General features: G+C 48.9%; 1 protein-coding gene across 1 annotated transcript in view; it reads left to right on the top strand.

Moving 5' to 3' along the window:
* Positions 1–18,731, top strand: part of LOC104514117 (TRAF2 and NCK-interacting protein kinase-like) — a gene marked incomplete at its 3' end in the record, with an annotated part of 40,818 nt that overhangs the window by 2,730 nt on the left and 19,357 nt on the right. Inside the window, exons 4-8 of the mRNA XM_010157679.1 lie at positions 7,335–7,445; positions 9,886–9,976; positions 11,303–11,433; positions 15,819–15,873; positions 16,364–16,442. Coding sequence (XP_010155981.1) covers positions 7,335–7,445; positions 9,886–9,976; positions 11,303–11,433; positions 15,819–15,873; positions 16,364–16,442 — 467 coding nt within the window. The remainder of the gene's footprint in view (positions 1–7,334; positions 7,446–9,885; positions 9,977–11,302; positions 11,434–15,818; positions 15,874–16,363; positions 16,443–18,731) is intronic.

Genomic DNA, 18,731 nt, shown 5'->3' with positions numbered 1-18,731 from the left:
CCCAGGCCGTGGAGGATAGAGTTTAAATCCGCCGTCTATCTCTGGAGATGGCTGGAATGTCGGCGCCCACCTCCTCGCTGGCAGCCAGTGCTCGCGGGGGCCAGGGCAGCGGGCAGCGTGGGTCGGGGCTCCGGGTGCTGCCCTAAGTGGGATGAAAAATTAATCCCCGTTACGGTGCCGTGTTCTGAGCTCGGCTGTGCTGATCGGGATCTGTGGAGCAACAGCCCGCAGTGCCCGTGGGCGTCTGACCGGCAGCTTGAGGCCCTGGTTCGTTAGGGCAGCATTGAAAGGAAGGCTCGGTTTGTCTTAAATATAACGACCTGGATGCTGTTCTGTAGTCTAAATAGCATTTACTTCCTCACAGTCTTTTAAATCCAGTCAGTTCTGGGTTATCCACGGATAGTTTCCAAAGATGGGTGCCTGAACAGGGTTGCTAGAGCCTAATTTTTCAGAGGTTACCAATATCCATGGTTCAGCTGGGAGACCGTGGAGATGCTGAAGAGGAGCAGGACATCCTTTCCTTTACTTTCTGTATAATCTAGGCTTTATTTTAGCAAAAGGTTCAGGGGCTTCAGCTATTTGTCCCCGTACCCACATGCCAGAGCATCGGGAGGTCTGTGGGAACCAGGGGTTTTTGGAGGACGTTCCTTCTGTGACAGAAATGGAGCTGACAGGCTGCTGCGCTGCTTTGCTGCCCGAGATTTTGTGGTACATTGATTTATTGGGAAGACTTAAGGGCTTGGACTCAGGAGCCTTCTTACTTGGGTGTTAGGAGCATTTTTGGTGGGAACTCTTAAAAAAAAAAAAACCCAACATATTCTTTGCAGCTGGCCTGGGACTCAGTGAGGAGAAAGCTGTCAAGCTGAGAAATGCCTTTTCATCCTGTGAAATTCCATTTGGCTTTAGCTGGTTTATAACCCATTTAAAGAAAAAAAAGAAAGTAAAATAGAAAACCAACCCACAACATTTCCCTTTGTGCTGCTGGAGTGCCTGGGGGGCAAAAAGCCCCACCAGTTGTGTGCCATAGAAAGGAGAGTAGCCCTCCCCAGAGCTGGGCTCTGCCCAGTGCCCTTACACTGCTTGGGTCTGGGGTTAACACAGTCTGGCCAGGCAAGAGGATTTGGTTTTCTCCTTCCTCCAGCTCCAATGCAAAGAGCTCTTGGCGTATACAAGTGGTTAAAATAATGTCTTTTTCAGTTATTTGCCCATCCAGAGCAGCCCAAATGTCCAAGAAGAGAAGCTCGTTAGAAAACTCTTGGATTAAGAGAGGCTCTTTGATCAAATCCCCCTCTTCCTGACAAGGCAGAGGATGCTGTACGTGCTGTACCACTTCAGGTGGCCAGAGTCAGGGGTACCTGGGCTTTCCCCAGTGGGTCGCCCAGCCATGCAAGGGCAGGTGGTGGTCATCACCCTACTGTGCTGCTTGTCTCTTCCCCCCCACCCCGGGATCTGAATTCCCTTCCAGACCCATCCTCTCAATTTTGGGGCCTTTCTCATGGGCCAGTGAAAAATAAAAAGAGGTTAAAAAAATCTGCTTTCCTTGCATCAAAGAGTGCAAGGGTGTGAAGTTTGTTTAAGTCTGTGCCCCATGCTGGGACTGGTGACGATATTCACGGGAAAGCTCCCGGCTGGGGAGGAGAGGTGTGCTGGTGTCGCTGTGTTAAATAGCTGCTCTTTCAGGATCTGATTGAATTAGGACTTGCACGAACTCTATCAGTCTTGCCTCGCAGATAAAGGCTTGTTTATTTTTCATTGGCCCTTTGTTGAAATAAAACGGCTTCTGATAATGCCCAAGTAATTCTTTTTATCGACATTCAGGAGGCTGATACGGAAATAAAAAACAGGGAGCTCTTTCAGTGGAGATTAAGATCTCTCGGAAACGCGTCAGGCTTCTGACATGAAGTATTGTCATCATTTCTGCCGCCGTGATGTGCAGGTCTTTTGGTGCTGCTGCTCCATTCAATAGCAGCCACTCGCCCTGGAAGATGAGCTTACCGAAGGGGCAAGATTTCCTGAGATTAGAGGGAGGCATGGAGCATATTTCAGCAGACCACAATGGAGACATGCATTACAAATCGGATAAATTTTTTTTTATGGGTGTCATAGGGACAACTGCTATGGAACATTTAAAACAAAATGTAAAAATAGGAAGTAGGCTTATTCCTGTGTTGGATAAAGTGTTGCTTTTTGGGTGTGCTGTGGACTTTTGGGAGGATTGTGCCTGTCTCTAACAAAGACAAGGGAGCCCTGACTGGGGGAGCCTGTGCTGCAAGGGGGCACTGAGAGGGTGCAGAAACTGGGGACATGACCCAGGGGACAGCGAGGACCCAGTTTGTCTGTTAACGCTGCTCCTTGGAGTTCTACTCGTTACATTCCCCTGGCACATCTCAGATCTAAGGTGTGGGTTAGCAGGCTGCACATAACGCTGGGTGGCATTGTTTTGACATATTTTGGGGTTTTTGTGGCGGTGGGAGATGGGGCATTCATTAGGGGTGGTGAACTTGATGGGGAGGTGACCCGCTCCCAAAGGACCCTCCCCAGCACATGGCCTGCCCCAATGACAGCTGGCAGTTGCAGGCTCTCTGCTTGGTTCCCGTATGTTAGCACACCGTACGCATCCGCAGGCAACAGGGATGCCGCTCGGCTGCACGTTCATCCACCCTTGCCGTTCACACTAAAGCCACAAACAGAGAACCCCTGCCATCCGTGGGCACCGGCACCGGGTTTGGGGTGAAGCGGGGGCTTGCAGAGCGCGGGGGCTGATCGGTGGCTGGCGGCAGCCCAGGGCAGAGCCAACCTGGGACAGAGCCCACCCGTCACGGTGGGGGGCTGCCTGCGGATGAGACCCTGCCATGGCAACCCTGCCTGCTCCCGGAGCTGCATCCGTGGTGAAAAATCGCTAATGGGCAGGTTGCCAAATACCTGCTCATGGGGAGCGCACAGGGACGCAGCCGGTGGGATGACCTCTGGAGCCTCCTCTGCAGTGGGTCATCTGGGGCAGTTTTGAGGGAGAACGAATCGGGGGGCTGCAGGACCGGTGTGCGGGTGGCACAGCTGCAGCCGTGCAACGCTCAGGGCTGTCGCTGCACAGCTGCAATGTGCTTTTTACCGTGTTGAGCCGAACTGAATCGCTGCAGGGTGGTAGGAACAGTGCCACACCGGGGATCTGGAGAGCAGAAATGGGGGCAGCGAGGCTCCAAAGGTGGTGCTGGAATGGCATCCAAGCCCTGGCTTGCACCTCTGCAGCTTGGAGCAGGATTGCTCTTATTCTCCAGTGCCTATAAGCAGATTATTTTGGGCAGTTGCTGCTACCTTGCATCAGAGCAATTATATCATTAAACGTTTTGAGGGACATTTTTTGGTGGAGCTGTGATTCTCTCTAGTCACTCCAAGCCCTGCAGTCCCGGGGAGCTATGGGGGGAGTGGGGCTGCTCCTCCAGCCCCCGACCAAGAGCCTGGGGTTAGCAGAGATACTTTCTGTCTGTGTAAGCCAACGCTATTTCATTCTCACTCCTCTGCAAAGCCATGTCAGCGCTGTAAACACTGCAAGGCTGCAAGCCCAGCACCATTCACTGCCGTCCCGAAGCCCAAAGCTCTCAGCCTGCTGGGACCCGTGCTGGCAGCTGCCCGGGACACGGATTGCTTGTCTGGCCTCGGGGGGCAGGGAGGTGCAGGCAGGGCACAGGCAGGCACGTCACTCACGAACACGTGCGAGGGCAGTTTGGTGCCCATCGGAGAGGGGAGAGAGGAGCAGCACGGGCCTTGTGTTTTTCTAATGCTCCCAGTGCCACAGTGCATGGGATGGGGGGCCCTTTTGCAAGGCTGTGGGGTGGGATGGGCATACGGGACTTCATTGCACCTGGGTTCTGTGTTCACACACAGCAAGGAGAAGGGTTTCCAGCAGCATTTAGCCTGGGGGTGTTGTGTGCTTATTTTATGTAGCTTGAAGAAGAGCAGTCAAATTGTTCGTGGGGTGAGGAGTAGGAACACAGGATTTGGCTTGCAGAATAAAGGAGTTAGATGGTTTTGGGAGGGTTCTCTGTGTTCACCATCAGCTGGATTGAGGTTTCTGTACTGGGGATGCTCAGGTTAGAGCCCTTCCAGGTAATGTACAGGAGCAGTGGGAACAGAGGTCTTACTGGCCATCCCCAAACTGGGAAAGGTGGTGGTTGACTGGAAAGCTGCAAAGGCTCTTTAAATAAAAAAAACCCAAAACTGTGAGGGAGCAGGACAGAGATTTACAGCTGCTGCTTGTGAATTTGCCTTGCTTATGAAGTTTGCTGCCACTCTGATATGAAGAGCTAAGTAAATGCTAAATGAACTGTTATTTAAAAATACTTCCTCAATAAATGGCCTTGTAAATTAAATTTCAGAAGATGATCTTACCTTTACCCATCTTGATGATAATTTTAATTATGGTTAATAAAAATTCAATCTGCATTTCAAGTTTATTGTCTTACCCCATCATGACTTCATCCTTTAACAAGATTGGTAATGATGCAAGTGTGTGCAGGGCAACGCGCTCACCTAGAGATGTAGGCCTGGTAAGAAAGTACCCGAGGATGAGCACCGTGTTAAGGCCTTTCCTAAGTGTACTAACCTCTGTCTTAAAATCAGCTGGAACTTTTGTTGCCTTTTCTTTTCTTCTGGAAGGTTGTTTGTTGGTTTCCAACCTAAATATACCAATTGGGTATCGATCCATTGATATCGTGCCAATATCTACCTTCTTGTTCTCCCTCTCTAGTGCATGCCTGTCCTTACTGTTGACAGCATACACTCATATCCATAGCCATCCATCTCCTGGTTGGCTGGATGAGTCCTCAGGTCCTGTGAGAAAGCCTGATCATCTTCCTGTACCTGCTTCAGTGTGTGTTTCCCCTTCTTGGGCTCAGTCGTGGGTGAGGTCTCACCTGGCTTCTTGGTGTGACTCCATGGCCATCATCTGCTTCTCCTCTCTTTGGAGCCTGCATTGTGTGAGCCGTAGTTGGGAATTCTATAGCATCCTTCCACCTGAGGATCAAAGGGGATCGCAGTGCCACTAAGCACTGCTGGTTTTCCTCCCATTCCATCCAAACCTTCTGGAAACAGTGTCTTTTCACCGTGGGTGTCCATCACCTCTCCACTGCCAACAGGGATACTCGGGCAGCCTCGTCATCTTGCTGCTGCTTGTTTTCCTGGAGAATTTGCAGCAGAGCCTTCGGGAAGTGCCTTTCTGCTAGCAGCACGTGTGCGCTGCTGAGCCCCCTGGGCCCCTGCCCAACTGGACCTGGAGCCTGCTGGTCTTGCCAGGGACCTGCTGGGGCTGGGTATTTTCCTGTGGATGTTACAGGACTGTACAGCTCTTAAAAAGCCAAGTTGGAAAGGGTTGCTCTTTCCCCCTCTCTTGTTTTGGTTTGGGGTTTGGTTTTTTTTTTTTTTTTCCTCTTTAATCTCCAGGAGATTTGACAATTACGGATTTGGGATACATCAGCAGGTGGCCGTGTTATTCACCTCCTGGTGCAGAATTAATCTTTGCTCTCTGGAAATTCAAGGACAGGGTAGAGGACCGAGTGAACTGCCAGCTCCATAAAGATAATCTGGCCAATTAATGGATGCACTGTGTACTTTTAATAGGTCTTCTTCCATCTTTTGAGCAGTGTGATTGCCATGCATAGCTTAGCAAGCCCTCCCTCCTCCTGCTCCGAACCCTGGTGAGAGCCTGTGGAGCAATTTCCATGGAAGGGGACTGGAGAGGGTCAGCCTTTCGAGTTGGAAAGTGTTTGTGGCTGGCTCAGCTATCCAGGGTTTTCCTTTCCATGCTTGCTGCCGTGGTATCCCAGACATTCATTTAATCAGAAACACGTGGAGACACACGTGTCAATCGTCCAAAGGGAACATGGAGAGGAAAAAGCAACTTTAAATCCAGTTGCCCCGTTATGCCCCGTTTGGTGAGCGACAAGGAAGCCGTGACTGGGTGTCCCGGTGACCCAGCTGGATGCTGGTCTCCCCTGGGGTTGAATTGCTGGAAGTGCTGCGGCAGCGCTCCTTGCCTTTGCACAGGACAGCCTTTGGCCAGCCACGCATCCCGTCCTTGAAGCCAGTTTTCCTGACACAAGGCGAATGTACAAATTATTTTTCAGCTGTCAGTTTAGGAAGAGAAGAGACGCTTCATTTCAAAACTAAAGATTGGAGCGTGGTCAAAGCCAACTAAGGTATAGTCTGCTCACTTATTTTATTTAACCTGGGGTTTATAGCAGTACTGTCTGGATTTTATGATCGTTTATTTATGATAGTCTTCTAAGCAGATTGGTTAGAAGTAACCCTTCTGCTATTTCTTTCTCTTCTCCTCTTGGCCTGTGCTTTTAATAAAGTGACGTCACTTGCTTGGAGAACATGAAATGCCATGTAAGCTTCATGTGATAAGGCACTTTAAACGGGCACATTGAAGAATCCGGCAAGGCACAACTTGTAAGGGGAATGTCTTTCAGTAGCAAGCTGATCTAATTGGGAAACATGGTTTTACACCCGAGTGACACACTTGTACAGGTCTTGGAGGAGGCTTGTGGCATATGCGGGCTGTGCTCGCTTTCTGGAGCGTGCTGATGGCTCCTGCATGCCCTGCGGATCCGCGATGTCCCTGGGAGGCAGATTCACATCCTGTGCTATTTTTATAGGGTTTATTTCACAGTTGCTCAATGACAAGATTAAGTTTAGGCCTGGGTTAGGTCCTTTTCCTTTTATATTTGAACTTCTGAAACTTTGGAAGTGGTAGAGGTGGTGGTGCCCAGTCTCACGTGAACCAACCTGAGCGGGAGACACCAGCTGTCCCCCAGGGCGCTTGCAGCTGCATGGCAAGTGTGCCCTCGAGAGAGGTTTCCACTCAAAAAAGTGGTCAAGAGCAAAGACCTCGTGGTAAAACAAGAAATTGAAAAGTATACCTGGTTTTTGAGGTTGTAGCTTTCAAACATCTGTCTTGCTGCCTTCACGTTTTTAGAGTTGAAGAACTTAATATGCAAGAGGTAGAGTTTTGTTTGCATTGCTGTTGATAGTAGAGGTTGATCAGAAGTCTAAAGTAAGGTAGGTAGTGTTGGCATCTGAGTTTTCAAGGTTTCCAATTTCCTGTGCTGATTTTCAGCACTGGAGTCATTCTTGTTTCTTTTCCCCGTCTTCTGGAGAGCAACAAGCCTTTGAAGCATTCCAGCCTTCCACTGTCTCATTTTTATGACAAAAGCCACATGGATTGAAAGCTGATAGGTTCGGGCTCGTGTTCTGGTGGCTCTGTGGTCCTGCCCTGGGGCTGGGCAGCCTGGGGGGATGCTGTCACTGCAGTAATCGCATTTCTCTTCCTTTGGTAGCTGGTGATGGAGTTCTGCGGTGCGGGCTCCGTCACCGACCTCATCAAGAACACGAAGGGGAACACCTTGAAGGAGGAGTGGATCGCCTACATCTGCAGAGAGATTTTAAGGGTACGTGTCTAAAGGGAGCTAAATGTCAGGTGGTGTTGGAGTATTGCCCCCGGTGCTCGGGGACAGGGAAAGCCTTTGGCTCTGCAGGCTTTGTGGCTGCCATGGGCTGGAGCCTCTTTGGTGCCGGTAGGCACGAATGATTCATGTGCCTTTATGATGCATAATAAATAAGCCCTATTTAATGCCCTTTAGCTTTGTTAGTTCCCTGACTTTTAACCCTCTTTTTCCTTCAACAAAAATATAATTTCCTTTAGTATTAATAGGGCAAAGATTGATTTACGTTAGAATTACATTTTCAATTAACAGAAAGGTGAGGACTAATAAAGTCTGTGGAAAGAATCTTCATGATTAAAAAGCACCCCACGTTCTATTAAATCCACATCTCTGGCTTTAATGAGGGTGCTGCAGCTTTGCTACCCACAAGATAAATGTTGGACTGAAATGTCTTAAAATGGGCCATGCCAGAGTTCCATGTACTGGGAGATGGCAGCTCCAGCAAAGGCCTGCTTGCATGTTGCACAACTCTGGTCGGATGAAGTGATTGGAATGTTGCTCGACATTAAAATCTATCGTTCTCTGCACCAAGGTTTTGCTCAGGAGAAGACAGAAGTATCAGACATGTGAAGGAAAACCTGTGGAAGAGCCATTTAAGTGATAGAGCAAGAGGAAACGTCCTCAAGTTGTGCTAGAGGAGGTTTAGATTGGATATTGGGAGAAATTTGTTCATAGAAAGGTCTGTCAGGCACGGGAATGGGCTGCCCAGGGAGGTGGTGGAGTCACCATCCCTAGGGTGAGAGACGTGTGGATGAAGTGCTAAGGGAGATGGTTTAGTGGTGGTCTTGATAGTGTTGGGTTAACGGTTGGACTCTGATCTTAAAGGTCTTTTCCAACCTAAATGATTCTGTAATTCTGTGAAAGAAAACAGGAGAAAAAGACTGCTCCGTAAGGAGGTGCCTGACACCGCTGCTGGTGAGACAGCACTTCTCTTGACCCTGAATGCCACCGTCCGCACCGACATGATGTGCAGAAGACGTTGGCGCTGTAGCTAATGAGTTGTTGTACGGACACTGCTTTCAGTGCCAGGAAACCACAACTACACGGGTTTATTTTAAATGTATGAGCTTTGCAAGCCTACCTCTTAAAATAGTGCCTGGCAGAGAGTCAGAACCCAGCCACTGACCTGCGTCCCAGGGCCACCGTCGCGTGTCATTGCTCGCGTTACAGCCACCCCTTGGGGCAGGGGGTTGGTGACATCTATAGGGTTTCAGGTGATGAAAACTTCCCACCTTCTTAGACTGACCTGCGTCCCAGGGCCACCGTTGCGTGTCATTGCTCGCGTTTCAGCCACCCCTTGGGGCAGGGTGTTGGTGACATCTGTAGGGTTTCAGGTGACGAAAACTTCCCACCTTCTTATGCCACAGAAGGCGGCTCATTCTCGGTTCAGACGCTGAGGTCTGGTTGTAATTCTCTCACAACTGAATTTTGAATTTCAATTTTTGAAATTTTCGCTGTGCCTCTAACCTGGTATAACGTGGCTAAGAAAGGGCTCCCACACAGGTACAATCTGTTCCACGGTGTTGTACCAGCATAACAAGTGTAAAATGACTAATAACTACCAGTAGCAATAGCAGAAATTATTTTCCTCCTCAAATATGAATGTTTCATATGAAATGTAAACCTAATGCAAAATTAGTTTTTGAAGTAATCCATATTTTTACTAAGCTGGCAATAGAGGCGAGTATTACTTTGAAACTGAAATAATAAGTGAACAAAATAAAAATGTAGCTTGCAAAAAGAAATTAATGAGCTAATAAAAAAGCACTGTGGAAAAGCTAGTTTACCTTTAGCCTTTGAGACAGGCTTTTAATTTGAGCTATATCTCCATTCGGGATACGTGCAAGTTATAATATTTGTATTTGCATGGGAGCTTTTTTTAATACAAGTGTATCAGAGTATTGAAGTGCCGTTTATGAGACCAATATAACAAAAGAATTGTTTTCTTCAGTTTCTGGATGATGGAAGTAGAGGAAGGAGACAAAACCATTCCGTTACTTCTGCTACGGAAATGGCTCCCTAAGGCACGGGAGCACATGGGGGAAAATACGTCTAGAGCTACGGAGGAATTTGGGTTAATATGGGTGCCTGCAGGAACTGGAAGGTTGGGTTTATTCCCTATGGAATTGATGGTTCCCGTCTCCTGCTACGGAGAGCACCCACTGCGGCACACAGAGCTGGTCGGTGGGCGTCTCGCTTGCTGGGTATGTCTTCCCAGCCTGTGACACAGGACAGTATTTCCAACGCATGATAAACAAAAGCATTCTCAAGTGCTTAACTCCGACTGTGAATCTTTCATTTCTGGAGCGTAATTGGTTGAGGAGGAATGTCAGAAAATAACATGCTTTGAACCTGGATTCCTCTAACCTTTCTCTGAATTCTCCAGGGCTTGAGTCATCTACACCAGCACAAAGTAATTCATCGAGACATCAAGGGACAGAATGTGTTGCTGACGGAAAATGCAGAAGTTAAACTAGGTAAGGAGGGGTTGGAGCGCTTGGAAACTGGGAGTGGTTTGGCTGGAGAGAAGCAGCAAAGCTGACATGTACATGACCTGGAGAAAGGGGATGGATGCTAAGAGCTACTCCGTGATTTCCAGTGCCATAACATGACCTTGGGTGTTGACCAAGTGCTGTGCAATAAAACTGGGGGGGGTTGGTGGCCAAGTTCTGCATGTAGTACCTGCAGTGGTGTTTCTGTTCAGACAGGTAGTTTGGGCAGCTCTGCCGTCGGATACAGGTTAAGCAATCCAAGACCGGTCTTTCGTGCCCCAGATTGAAAATTGGCCTCTGTGCATCACCAGCTGTCGTAGAAAGCTGTTCCCTCGCACCTTCATATAGTGTCCTACAGGATCGCAGTCCAGTCAGTTTAGTGTCACATAATCCAGATTTGTTTTCCCAGCCAACCTCTTGGAGAGAGCTTAATTTGCTAGAGCTACTCCGAATTTCGCGTGTGATGTTGGTCACCCTGGCGAAGCCCAGGCATTCATGTGAAGGTCATCTGGAAGACAGCAGGTCAGCACAGGTGATGTGCTGAGTTCCTCAGTTGCCCAACACCGATGTTAAGGCTGTCTTGGGCGTTTTACCTTATGCTGGTGATGAAAGAACCCTTGCACTGATCAAGTGAGGTGCAGGCCTGGTTTTTCCCACGTCTCTCCTCTCTGTTTATAGCAGAATAAAAAAACCTGTTTAACAGATGGCACCACCAGCTCGTTTGGCTTTATGCTGGTGAAGGTTCCCCTCCAAGGGGAAATTCTCCAGGGCAAATCTCCAACCATTGTGCTGCGCAAGGTGAACTTAGTGGACCATAGAGAATTCTCTCATTGATTTGATTTCATCAGGTTTTGCTTCATTTTGCAGCTCTCTGCCTGACATTTCCCTATGGGCCTTTGTCCTTGGCCCTTAGTTCCTTCAGTCTTCTGCATTTCTGCCATTTCCAGCAAGAATTTAGGTAGAAAAATGAGGCTTCTACCAACATTTGGCAAGCTTTAATTCAAATGAGGAAGCATAGAACAAAGACTGCTGCTTATTCATGTTGCTAACCCTGTTTCTCATTAGTATGAGGAGCTGTGATGTCTTTTCAGTGCCTCCTGGCAAGGAGGAAAAGGTGCAGGGGATCTTACAAAACCTGGACATCAGCTGATCAGGTTCGTCCTTGGTTGACCCCTGTGGATTAATGTCTCTGGTCCTGTCTTTCTGACTGTGCAGAGAAGTTGGTCTGAATGAATTTGATGTGTTCCTGTCGGGAGAAGAGTCAGGTTTTCTCCCCTGCTTACGATGCCCTGTTGTGTCTCTGGTCCGCAGTGGATTTCGGTGTCAGCGCTCAGCTGGACAGAACGGTGGGCAGGAGGAACACCTTCATCGGAACGCCTTACTGGATGGCCCCCGAGGTCATCGCCTGCGATGAAAACCCCGATGCCACTTACGACTTCAAGGTACCTCAACGAGCGTCTTCCTACTCTTCCGTACGTCGTTGCAGATGCGATGGCACGTTCACAAACAAGGCAGGCGTGGAATTAAAGCAGCACTTAGCGGTGCTTGCTGGGGGAGAGTTGTGATCATAAGCATCGGAAGAAGGTGCTTGGTATGGTGTTGTGTTTTATGCCCCCGTACCCTGAACTGAAGCACTCAGGGATTTAGTGTGTTCTTGCAGCTGTGCAGACTATGTTGACAGGCAGCGTAGTCTCCTCCTCCTCTCCGGCTGTTGGGTTTTGGGATGCCAACTGAGGTCCAATGTGAATCTTTGCTGTGCTGTTCACGTATCCGAATTTACTGTGAAGAAGCTTTCCCCGTGCTGGGAAAAGTGTCAGACTGAGGCTTCCTACCTGCTGACCTGCTTTTCAGAGCTGCATGTTTAAATACTACAGTCAAACATGCTGTATTTGCTCTATTTACTCTGGAGGGAGAAGTCGGGTCAGGCTTAGAAAGGGCAAAATCACATCTTCTGGCCCGCAGGCTGGTATTCGCAGGGAGATCTGAAGGTTGCCACACAATCAGACGTTTGGGGGGCTGACCTACTTTTCACATGTCTCCATTGCCTGTTTGAAGTTTATTTTTGGATCAGTGGCAGCACAACATTGCTGCTGAGTTATCATGTGGCACAGAGCCCCGTGCCACACAAGAGCACCACAGGAGGGTTATGAGTCCCACCTGCCCATTCAAACTACAGCGAGGTCCACTGTTGAAAACAAGGAGGTGTTTTATATTTTATCCTGTCTCTGCCTTTCTGCAAGTTTCTGGACACACATCTGTAGAGATGCTCCTCGATTTTTTTGTCCCTTGTTCTTTTGGTGCATCCAGATCTTGAATTTCTAGCTCCAGACCCCTTAAGCATGCTGAGCATGTCCAGAGAGTGGAGCAGGACGCTGACACGTGGGCTTTTGGAGGAGCAGCTCAGGCACAGACACGGTTCGCTGTACCTCTCTTAGGCCCGTGCTGAGAGATCGCGTTAAAGGTCATGTTTAAAAAGGGCTTTGATACCCTCTGGTGTGGAGCGAGGTAGCTGCTTTCTGACAGCAGGACGCTGCGATATAATAGTGTAACAGCCCGCCATCGTGGTACGATGTGGGGTTCAATTCCCAGTCACTCCGAGAGCTTTTTGAGAGCTGAAGGATTTTAAAGTAAGCAAGCGATGCTTTGGTACTGCATCTGTTTTAAGTGCATCAGTCAACTTCTGAACTGATGTTTTTCCAGAGAGCAGCTCTCCGGTGTAACTTCAGACTCCAGGTTCCGTAAGGTGTTAACGATAACGACATGTAGAAATGGTCTAATCTACGATTGCTCAATTCTCTTTGATTAACCCAGTTACAACGGGCATTTCCTCAGCTCTGCTGATGGCAGCGTTTCGTAGCAGGGCTGCAGCCCACGCGAGCTCCTCCGCTGACAGTCGCCAGGCTCTGACGATGCAATGCTCTAATTAATCACAGCTTTTTGTTATTATTATTATTTTTAAAATGACTGATATCTTCATAGGCTACTTTCTACCCTCAGAAATCCCTGAGTTTTTTTTCTCTTTCCAGAATAACTAGGGCACTTAATATGCCGTTGACTGATGCGCAAGCGCCAGGGCCAGAATCCCTCTATTGTCCCCGAGGATCAAACGCTCATAACGAGCCGGGCGCTTGCATCTCTGAAGTTGGCACTGACTGTTTTCCCTTGGCTGGGGGTATGAAACAGAAGGCTGATTGCTGCCGACACACTCACTGCAGGGTGTTTTTGGAGCTCCTGGTGAGGGGAGAGCTACTGGACGTTAGTCCATACCCCGGATCACATCCCTGCACCTGATGTTCTTGCTTTGAAGTGGGGAGAAATATGTAAATTATGTATTTTATTTTTTTTTTAAAGGGATGCAAATCAGATGCTCTTAGGTTTAGCCGACTGGCTTAAAACAGTGAATACAAAAGATGAGATTTATAGGGTGAAAAAAGGAATCCTCACAGGCTTAATCTGTTGGACAAAAAGCCTCTGATCTCACTGTTTTCTTAGCCAGAAAGAGATGCCTGTGTAATCTATGGAAGGAGGCATTAAATACCTCCTCACAAAAACAAACCACTTCTAAAAACAGCAAATAGAAACCCCACATTGTTGAGGTTATTTGTTGTTTTTTCTCCCCCAGCCGGTCTTCCCCTTTTCTTTAGAGTTATCTTGTCAATAAGCTCAGAATCAAGAGGCGGGGGGGTGGGAAGGAAGCTTACTTCCCTTCCCAAGTCAAGACAATGCAAATATATTAGCACGACATCTTTTTGCTGGGGGGACTGAAAAGCTTTTGAGATTCAAAAATAAAAACCACACACAAAAGAAAAACCCCAAAACCCTGAATTCCAGATCATTATAAAATGTGTGCTTCCCGCTGAGTTTTCTGCTTTCCCTGGGAGACTTAGAGAGGTGATAATCCCTTTCTATATTGCTCCAGCTTTAAGATCACTCGGCATCTTGCGTATAATACTGGGCACCTCAATATGGAAAGACACACTAGGAATTTGGAAGGAGTTCAGCAGCAACCCAAAGGGAAGGGGTCATGTGTGCTGAGTCATGTGGAAAGACTGTGATAATTAAGTATGCGGCAGAAATCCCAACAGACCAGAAACAAAGAATGGAGGAGACTGTCCTGCTGGAAATGAGATTTGAGAGAGAATTTTTAAGCAGGTACAAAGATGTGTAGCAAGGACGACATTTGTTAGGGGAGAACTTGAGTCAAAAATGAGGAGAAGTGCTTTGAAATTGGAAATCCAAGTTGTCTTTCCTGGATGGAGTACATGAGAAGGTGCTTGTGGTCTCCAAAGGCTCTCTTCTCGGGGGGGGAAAGACACCTCTCTAGGATTTACTGCCTAAATTGCAGGTTTAGAGACTTGAAGAGGTTTGGAAAGGGCAACTCTTGACCAAAGAGGAGAAAACCGAAGCGGGACTGCAGGGACATGGCAGAGCAGGGCAAAGGGAGAGCAAGACGTGAAAGCTGGAGGTGCAGGAGGAGGGCTGGAAGGCAGACTCCGTCCTCTTCCACCCTGAGGTGTACCTATTTACAGCGTTTACAGTTTTTGACGTGCTAACCAGAGTTTTCTGGTCTCCAGCAAACATCAGCTGCAGCTACAGAGCATCAGGCTTGTCCTGGTCCTCTGTGCCCCTGCAGCTTTCGCTCTTGCCTCCCTCCCGTCTCAGGCAGGTCTCTCCACGCCCTGGGGATGTGTCAGAGGCTGCGCACGAGATGAAGACGCCGAAGTTAGTCTGGGTCCTGTTCTGCTGCGTCGGCTGCTGGGTTGTTAATCATGAGCAGCCCTGTACATGGTGTCTGGAATAATGAATTAGCCGCTTTCTGCCAAAAACCCAAGTTGCGGCGGTGCCGTGGGGGAAGGGTGCTCGTTTTCTCTCCCTGGGCACATACTGTCTCTGCCTCTGCTGCTGTCCGGGAGAGCCAAGCTGTCCTTGGGGGCTCATTACCAGAGCTGGAGGTGCAGCCACAGCTCAGCGGTGATGGGCTGGGGAGGAGGTGCTGGAGGGGAGCTCACCACTGCTCTCTGTCAGGGAGCTGGGAATGTTAATGTCCCTGTTGGCAAGGGAGAAAATGGAAGGGTGACACAAGTATGAAATCAAAGAGTTTTCCCTGTAGGTGTGTGCTCTGTGCTCTGATCATTCAGGAATCTCAGCCAACGATGCAGGCTTGGGAACAGGGTAAATATAAGTGCCCATTTCTCCTTCCATTGGTGAAATGCCACATTTCAGGCTTCCATTTAACAAGCAGTCTATGATCCAAGAAGCCTCCTGAGGTATCTCAAGATATTTCACGTTTTTAATCTATTCCAGGCAGCCCATTTTCTGTGGAGCTGTATCGACTCCATGGATGTATTACCCAGCTCTAAGCAGGGAGCTGGCAGCCAGGTTTGCTGCGCACCCCAGCTGTGAAGCTGGGTTGTATTGGTCACCAGCTCATCTGGGAGCCAGAGGTTTGTTCGTTAGTGCACAGGGCTCATTAAGGTGGCTACACCAGGGGAACTTAAGGTCATCAGCATCTCCCCAGGCCGCAGCCTCACCACAGCTACTGAGAGCGGTGCCCAGCAAGGTGGGCATGTCCCACACCGAAAACACCTCGAAGGTCTTGAAAAAATCTTGGAATAAACAGTGGGGTTGGGAACCTCTTCTAAAGCCCCAAGATGTGGTGGAAGAATGGGACAGGATCCTAGGATGTGAGTCCAGGGGCTTGCAGAGTCCCAGCTCACAGCGCTGAGCCCCCCGGGCTGGGGAGAGCCGTGCATTCCCCCTCGCCCGGTGCCCGCCGCTGTGACGGTGCTCCCCTGCATCACATATATCCCTCTGCTTTCTTTTACAGAGCGACCTGTGGTCTTTGGGCATAACAGCCATCGAGATGGCAGAAGGCGCTCCCCGTAAGTAGATGCATTGCTCTGCTTTAATTAACCCTGAGTTGTAATGTGCTGCGCCCTCTGGGACTCAGATTCCTCAAATGAAATACAGATGAAGGAGGGGTGGGGGACTGGAAGCAGGTAAAACACGGCTCAGCGCTGGTGTTTCACCGACCTCCGCGGTGACACAGGTGACACACGTCCTTGTGTGCTGGTAAATAAAGCAGAGCGTGGTGGCACGTGGTGCAGCTGTACCATGCTCCCGGCACCTGGCAGTTTGCTGGGAACATTGGCTCCCACCTGCGGTCCAGGCCGACCCCAGCCCAGGGAGTGTCTGTGGGGAGTTGTCACCGTAAATCCACCTGCTGTGGTGGTCCTGGAGCTTCAGAGGAAACTTGGGTCTCCCCAGTCAGGTGTGTAGCCTCTATTTAGGAGACCGGGGTGTTGGGGGGCGAGAGATGGTGTGTCTGCGAGATGCCGTGCTGCGTTTAATGCCTCTTCTTGCAATTGGCAGCTCTCTGTGACATGCATCCCATGAGAGCCCTCTTCCTCATCCCCCGCAACCCGGCCCCGAGGTTGAAATCAAAGAAGTGGTGAGTCTCTCTCTGTCTTCAACGACTGTAAAGCATTTCTGGAGCAGCCTGTTCCTGCAGCTCAGGCGAGGTGGCGCTTTGGGGTATATATTTGTATGGCTTTGGGGTCAGTGATGGTCTCCAGCATGTGCAGGTTTGGGTCGTGATCTCCTAAGGAGGGGCAATTTGGTCTGAAAGTCGCTCACCATGGGATGAAGGGCTTCCTAGGTAGGCAGAGGGGGGAACACTCTCTGACACTGCCATTTTGCAGCATTCAGTTGGCTTTTCCAAGGCACTTTGTGCAGCCTGAAGCCAGATGACACTTTACTTGGCTCCAGTTTCTTTCCAGTCAGGTTCCGTTTTCAAGTGGAAACAAGTATCCAGGCCAAAAAAAAGGATAGTTTATCTTGAAGGCCCAGGAATGCAGAGATTTGTACGTAGTTTAGGCTTTATTTTAAAATTTTGCAGGAAAAAATACATCACTGTTTTGAGGAAAAAAAAAAACCAGCAGGGCATGCCAATAAAAACCCGTAGGAAAAATATTCCTGAAGCCCAGCAGATGTTGTTTTGTTACTGTATGTTCTGTACTGATGGAGCTGAAATCCTTAAAAACACTCTTCTCTGGTTCATGCTGTTTGCCTGCCCCAGGTTCTGCAGTGGTTTGATCAGGAAAGATCTGCCAGTTATTAGAGAGACAGCACTGTCTTGGTCCCAGACAGGCTGAGCTCACAGAGGGAAGTTTTGCCTTACTCCTTGAAATTATGCTTATTACCTTGTTGTAGGTGCACAAAAAAGAAGAGCAGTTGGTAAGTGCTGAAAACATTTGGTGCCACAGCAGCAGCTGCAGGTACTTTGTTGCTGGGAGAGGAGTGAGAAGGTATTGGAGTCCTCTGCATCAGATGCATGGTGTTGGGGTTTTGGGAACAGCCCCTAAAAACTCACCCAGGCTTTGTCAGAAGGCATCATAGTTTTGTCAGCCTGATCGTCAGCTGCTCCAGTACCAAACCAAGAGGAGATGGACCTTTCCTGGCTGGCTGTCCGGAGGGTGTCAAGGATGCTCGCGCTCCTTGCAGACTCTTTTGAGGATACTGTTAGGCAGCTGAGAAAATAGTATATATGCTTGTTTTCTGCCCCATCACCAGTTCCCTACTTCATTACCCTCACTGCTGCAGCACAAAAAGGATTGTAAGACTTTAGAGTTTAGTTTTCATACAGAAGCGCTGTTTATTCAGCAAAGGCTTACTCAACCCCCAGGCCGAGGCGAGCTCACGAAAGCAGGTTTTGAGCAGAACATTTTCCCGTCTCCTTAAGGTAAAAGCAGAGCTGGGGTGGAAGCTGTATTTTCTTCCCGGGATGTGCTTTGTGCTTGGCAGCACCTTCCCCTCGCATGGCCAGTGCCTGTCTCAGGTTTGCACGTCTCGTGGAGGTGAACCATGGTGGGGTATGCCTCGAGCCGGCTGGTCTGTCCTGGGCTGCTATATCCATCTTCCAAGCTTCCATTGCAATGGGAAACTCCGAAGGAGCCAGATGAAGCTCCAAGTCAGGACGACTCCTTCAGAGCAATTTTTTCCAGCGTTTTCAGAGGGTCACTGGGCAAATTTGCTGCCCTTGGCTCATTTCTCAGCTGGAGGTTTTGGGCCCGACTAGGATGGGTCCTAGAGCTCTGCAAGCCTGACCCAAGAAGACTGGAGATGTTTGACCAGGCTTTCACAGTGGTTTTTCTGGCAGCTAGTGGGCTGGTTTTCACAGGCACAGATCACAAAAGGAAAACAAGATGAAGAATAGTTCAGCTTGAATCTTGCATTCAGCCTTGCTTCTGCATGCTGCAGCACCTGGAAGTACACCAGCTGGGCAGCCCATCTTTTTCCGTAGGTGAAAAAAATGGCAGAGGGACCCCAGCACATTTGAGGGTTGGTCAGGGGAGACCGAGAGGGAAAACTGGCACAGAGCTTGTGCCCTGAATTGAAAATCCAAGAAGAAAATACTTTTCTTGCTTACTAAATCCTTGAACTTGCGTTTAAAATAGACCTGTGTTCGTATGGAATCGAAGAGTCTTTGGTATCATTTCCTTTCTCAATTAAACCCAGCCAGCAATGAAGCTTTTAATTTCTTCTTCCCATGTTTCTTCAGTAAAATGGACTTGGCCTTTAGTGGTGCTGTTCCCATAAGCACTCCCTAGCCCTACCTTACAAGAGATGACAAAACCTCTTTGTTAAAGAGGTGATATTTGCACTGTGATCCCACTTTTCATCCAAGCAGCTGCAAAGACTTTGCAAACATTGATTTAAGCTTTACAAACCCCAGGAGCTG

The sequence above is a fragment of the Eurypyga helias genome, unplaced genomic scaffold (assembly GCF_000690775.1).
Source record: "Eurypyga helias isolate BGI_N326 unplaced genomic scaffold, ASM69077v1 scaffold16590, whole genome shotgun sequence".
NCBI lineage: Eukaryota > Metazoa > Chordata > Aves > Eurypygiformes > Eurypygidae > Eurypyga > Eurypyga helias.
This window is presented reverse-complemented; position numbering and strand designations above follow the sequence as displayed.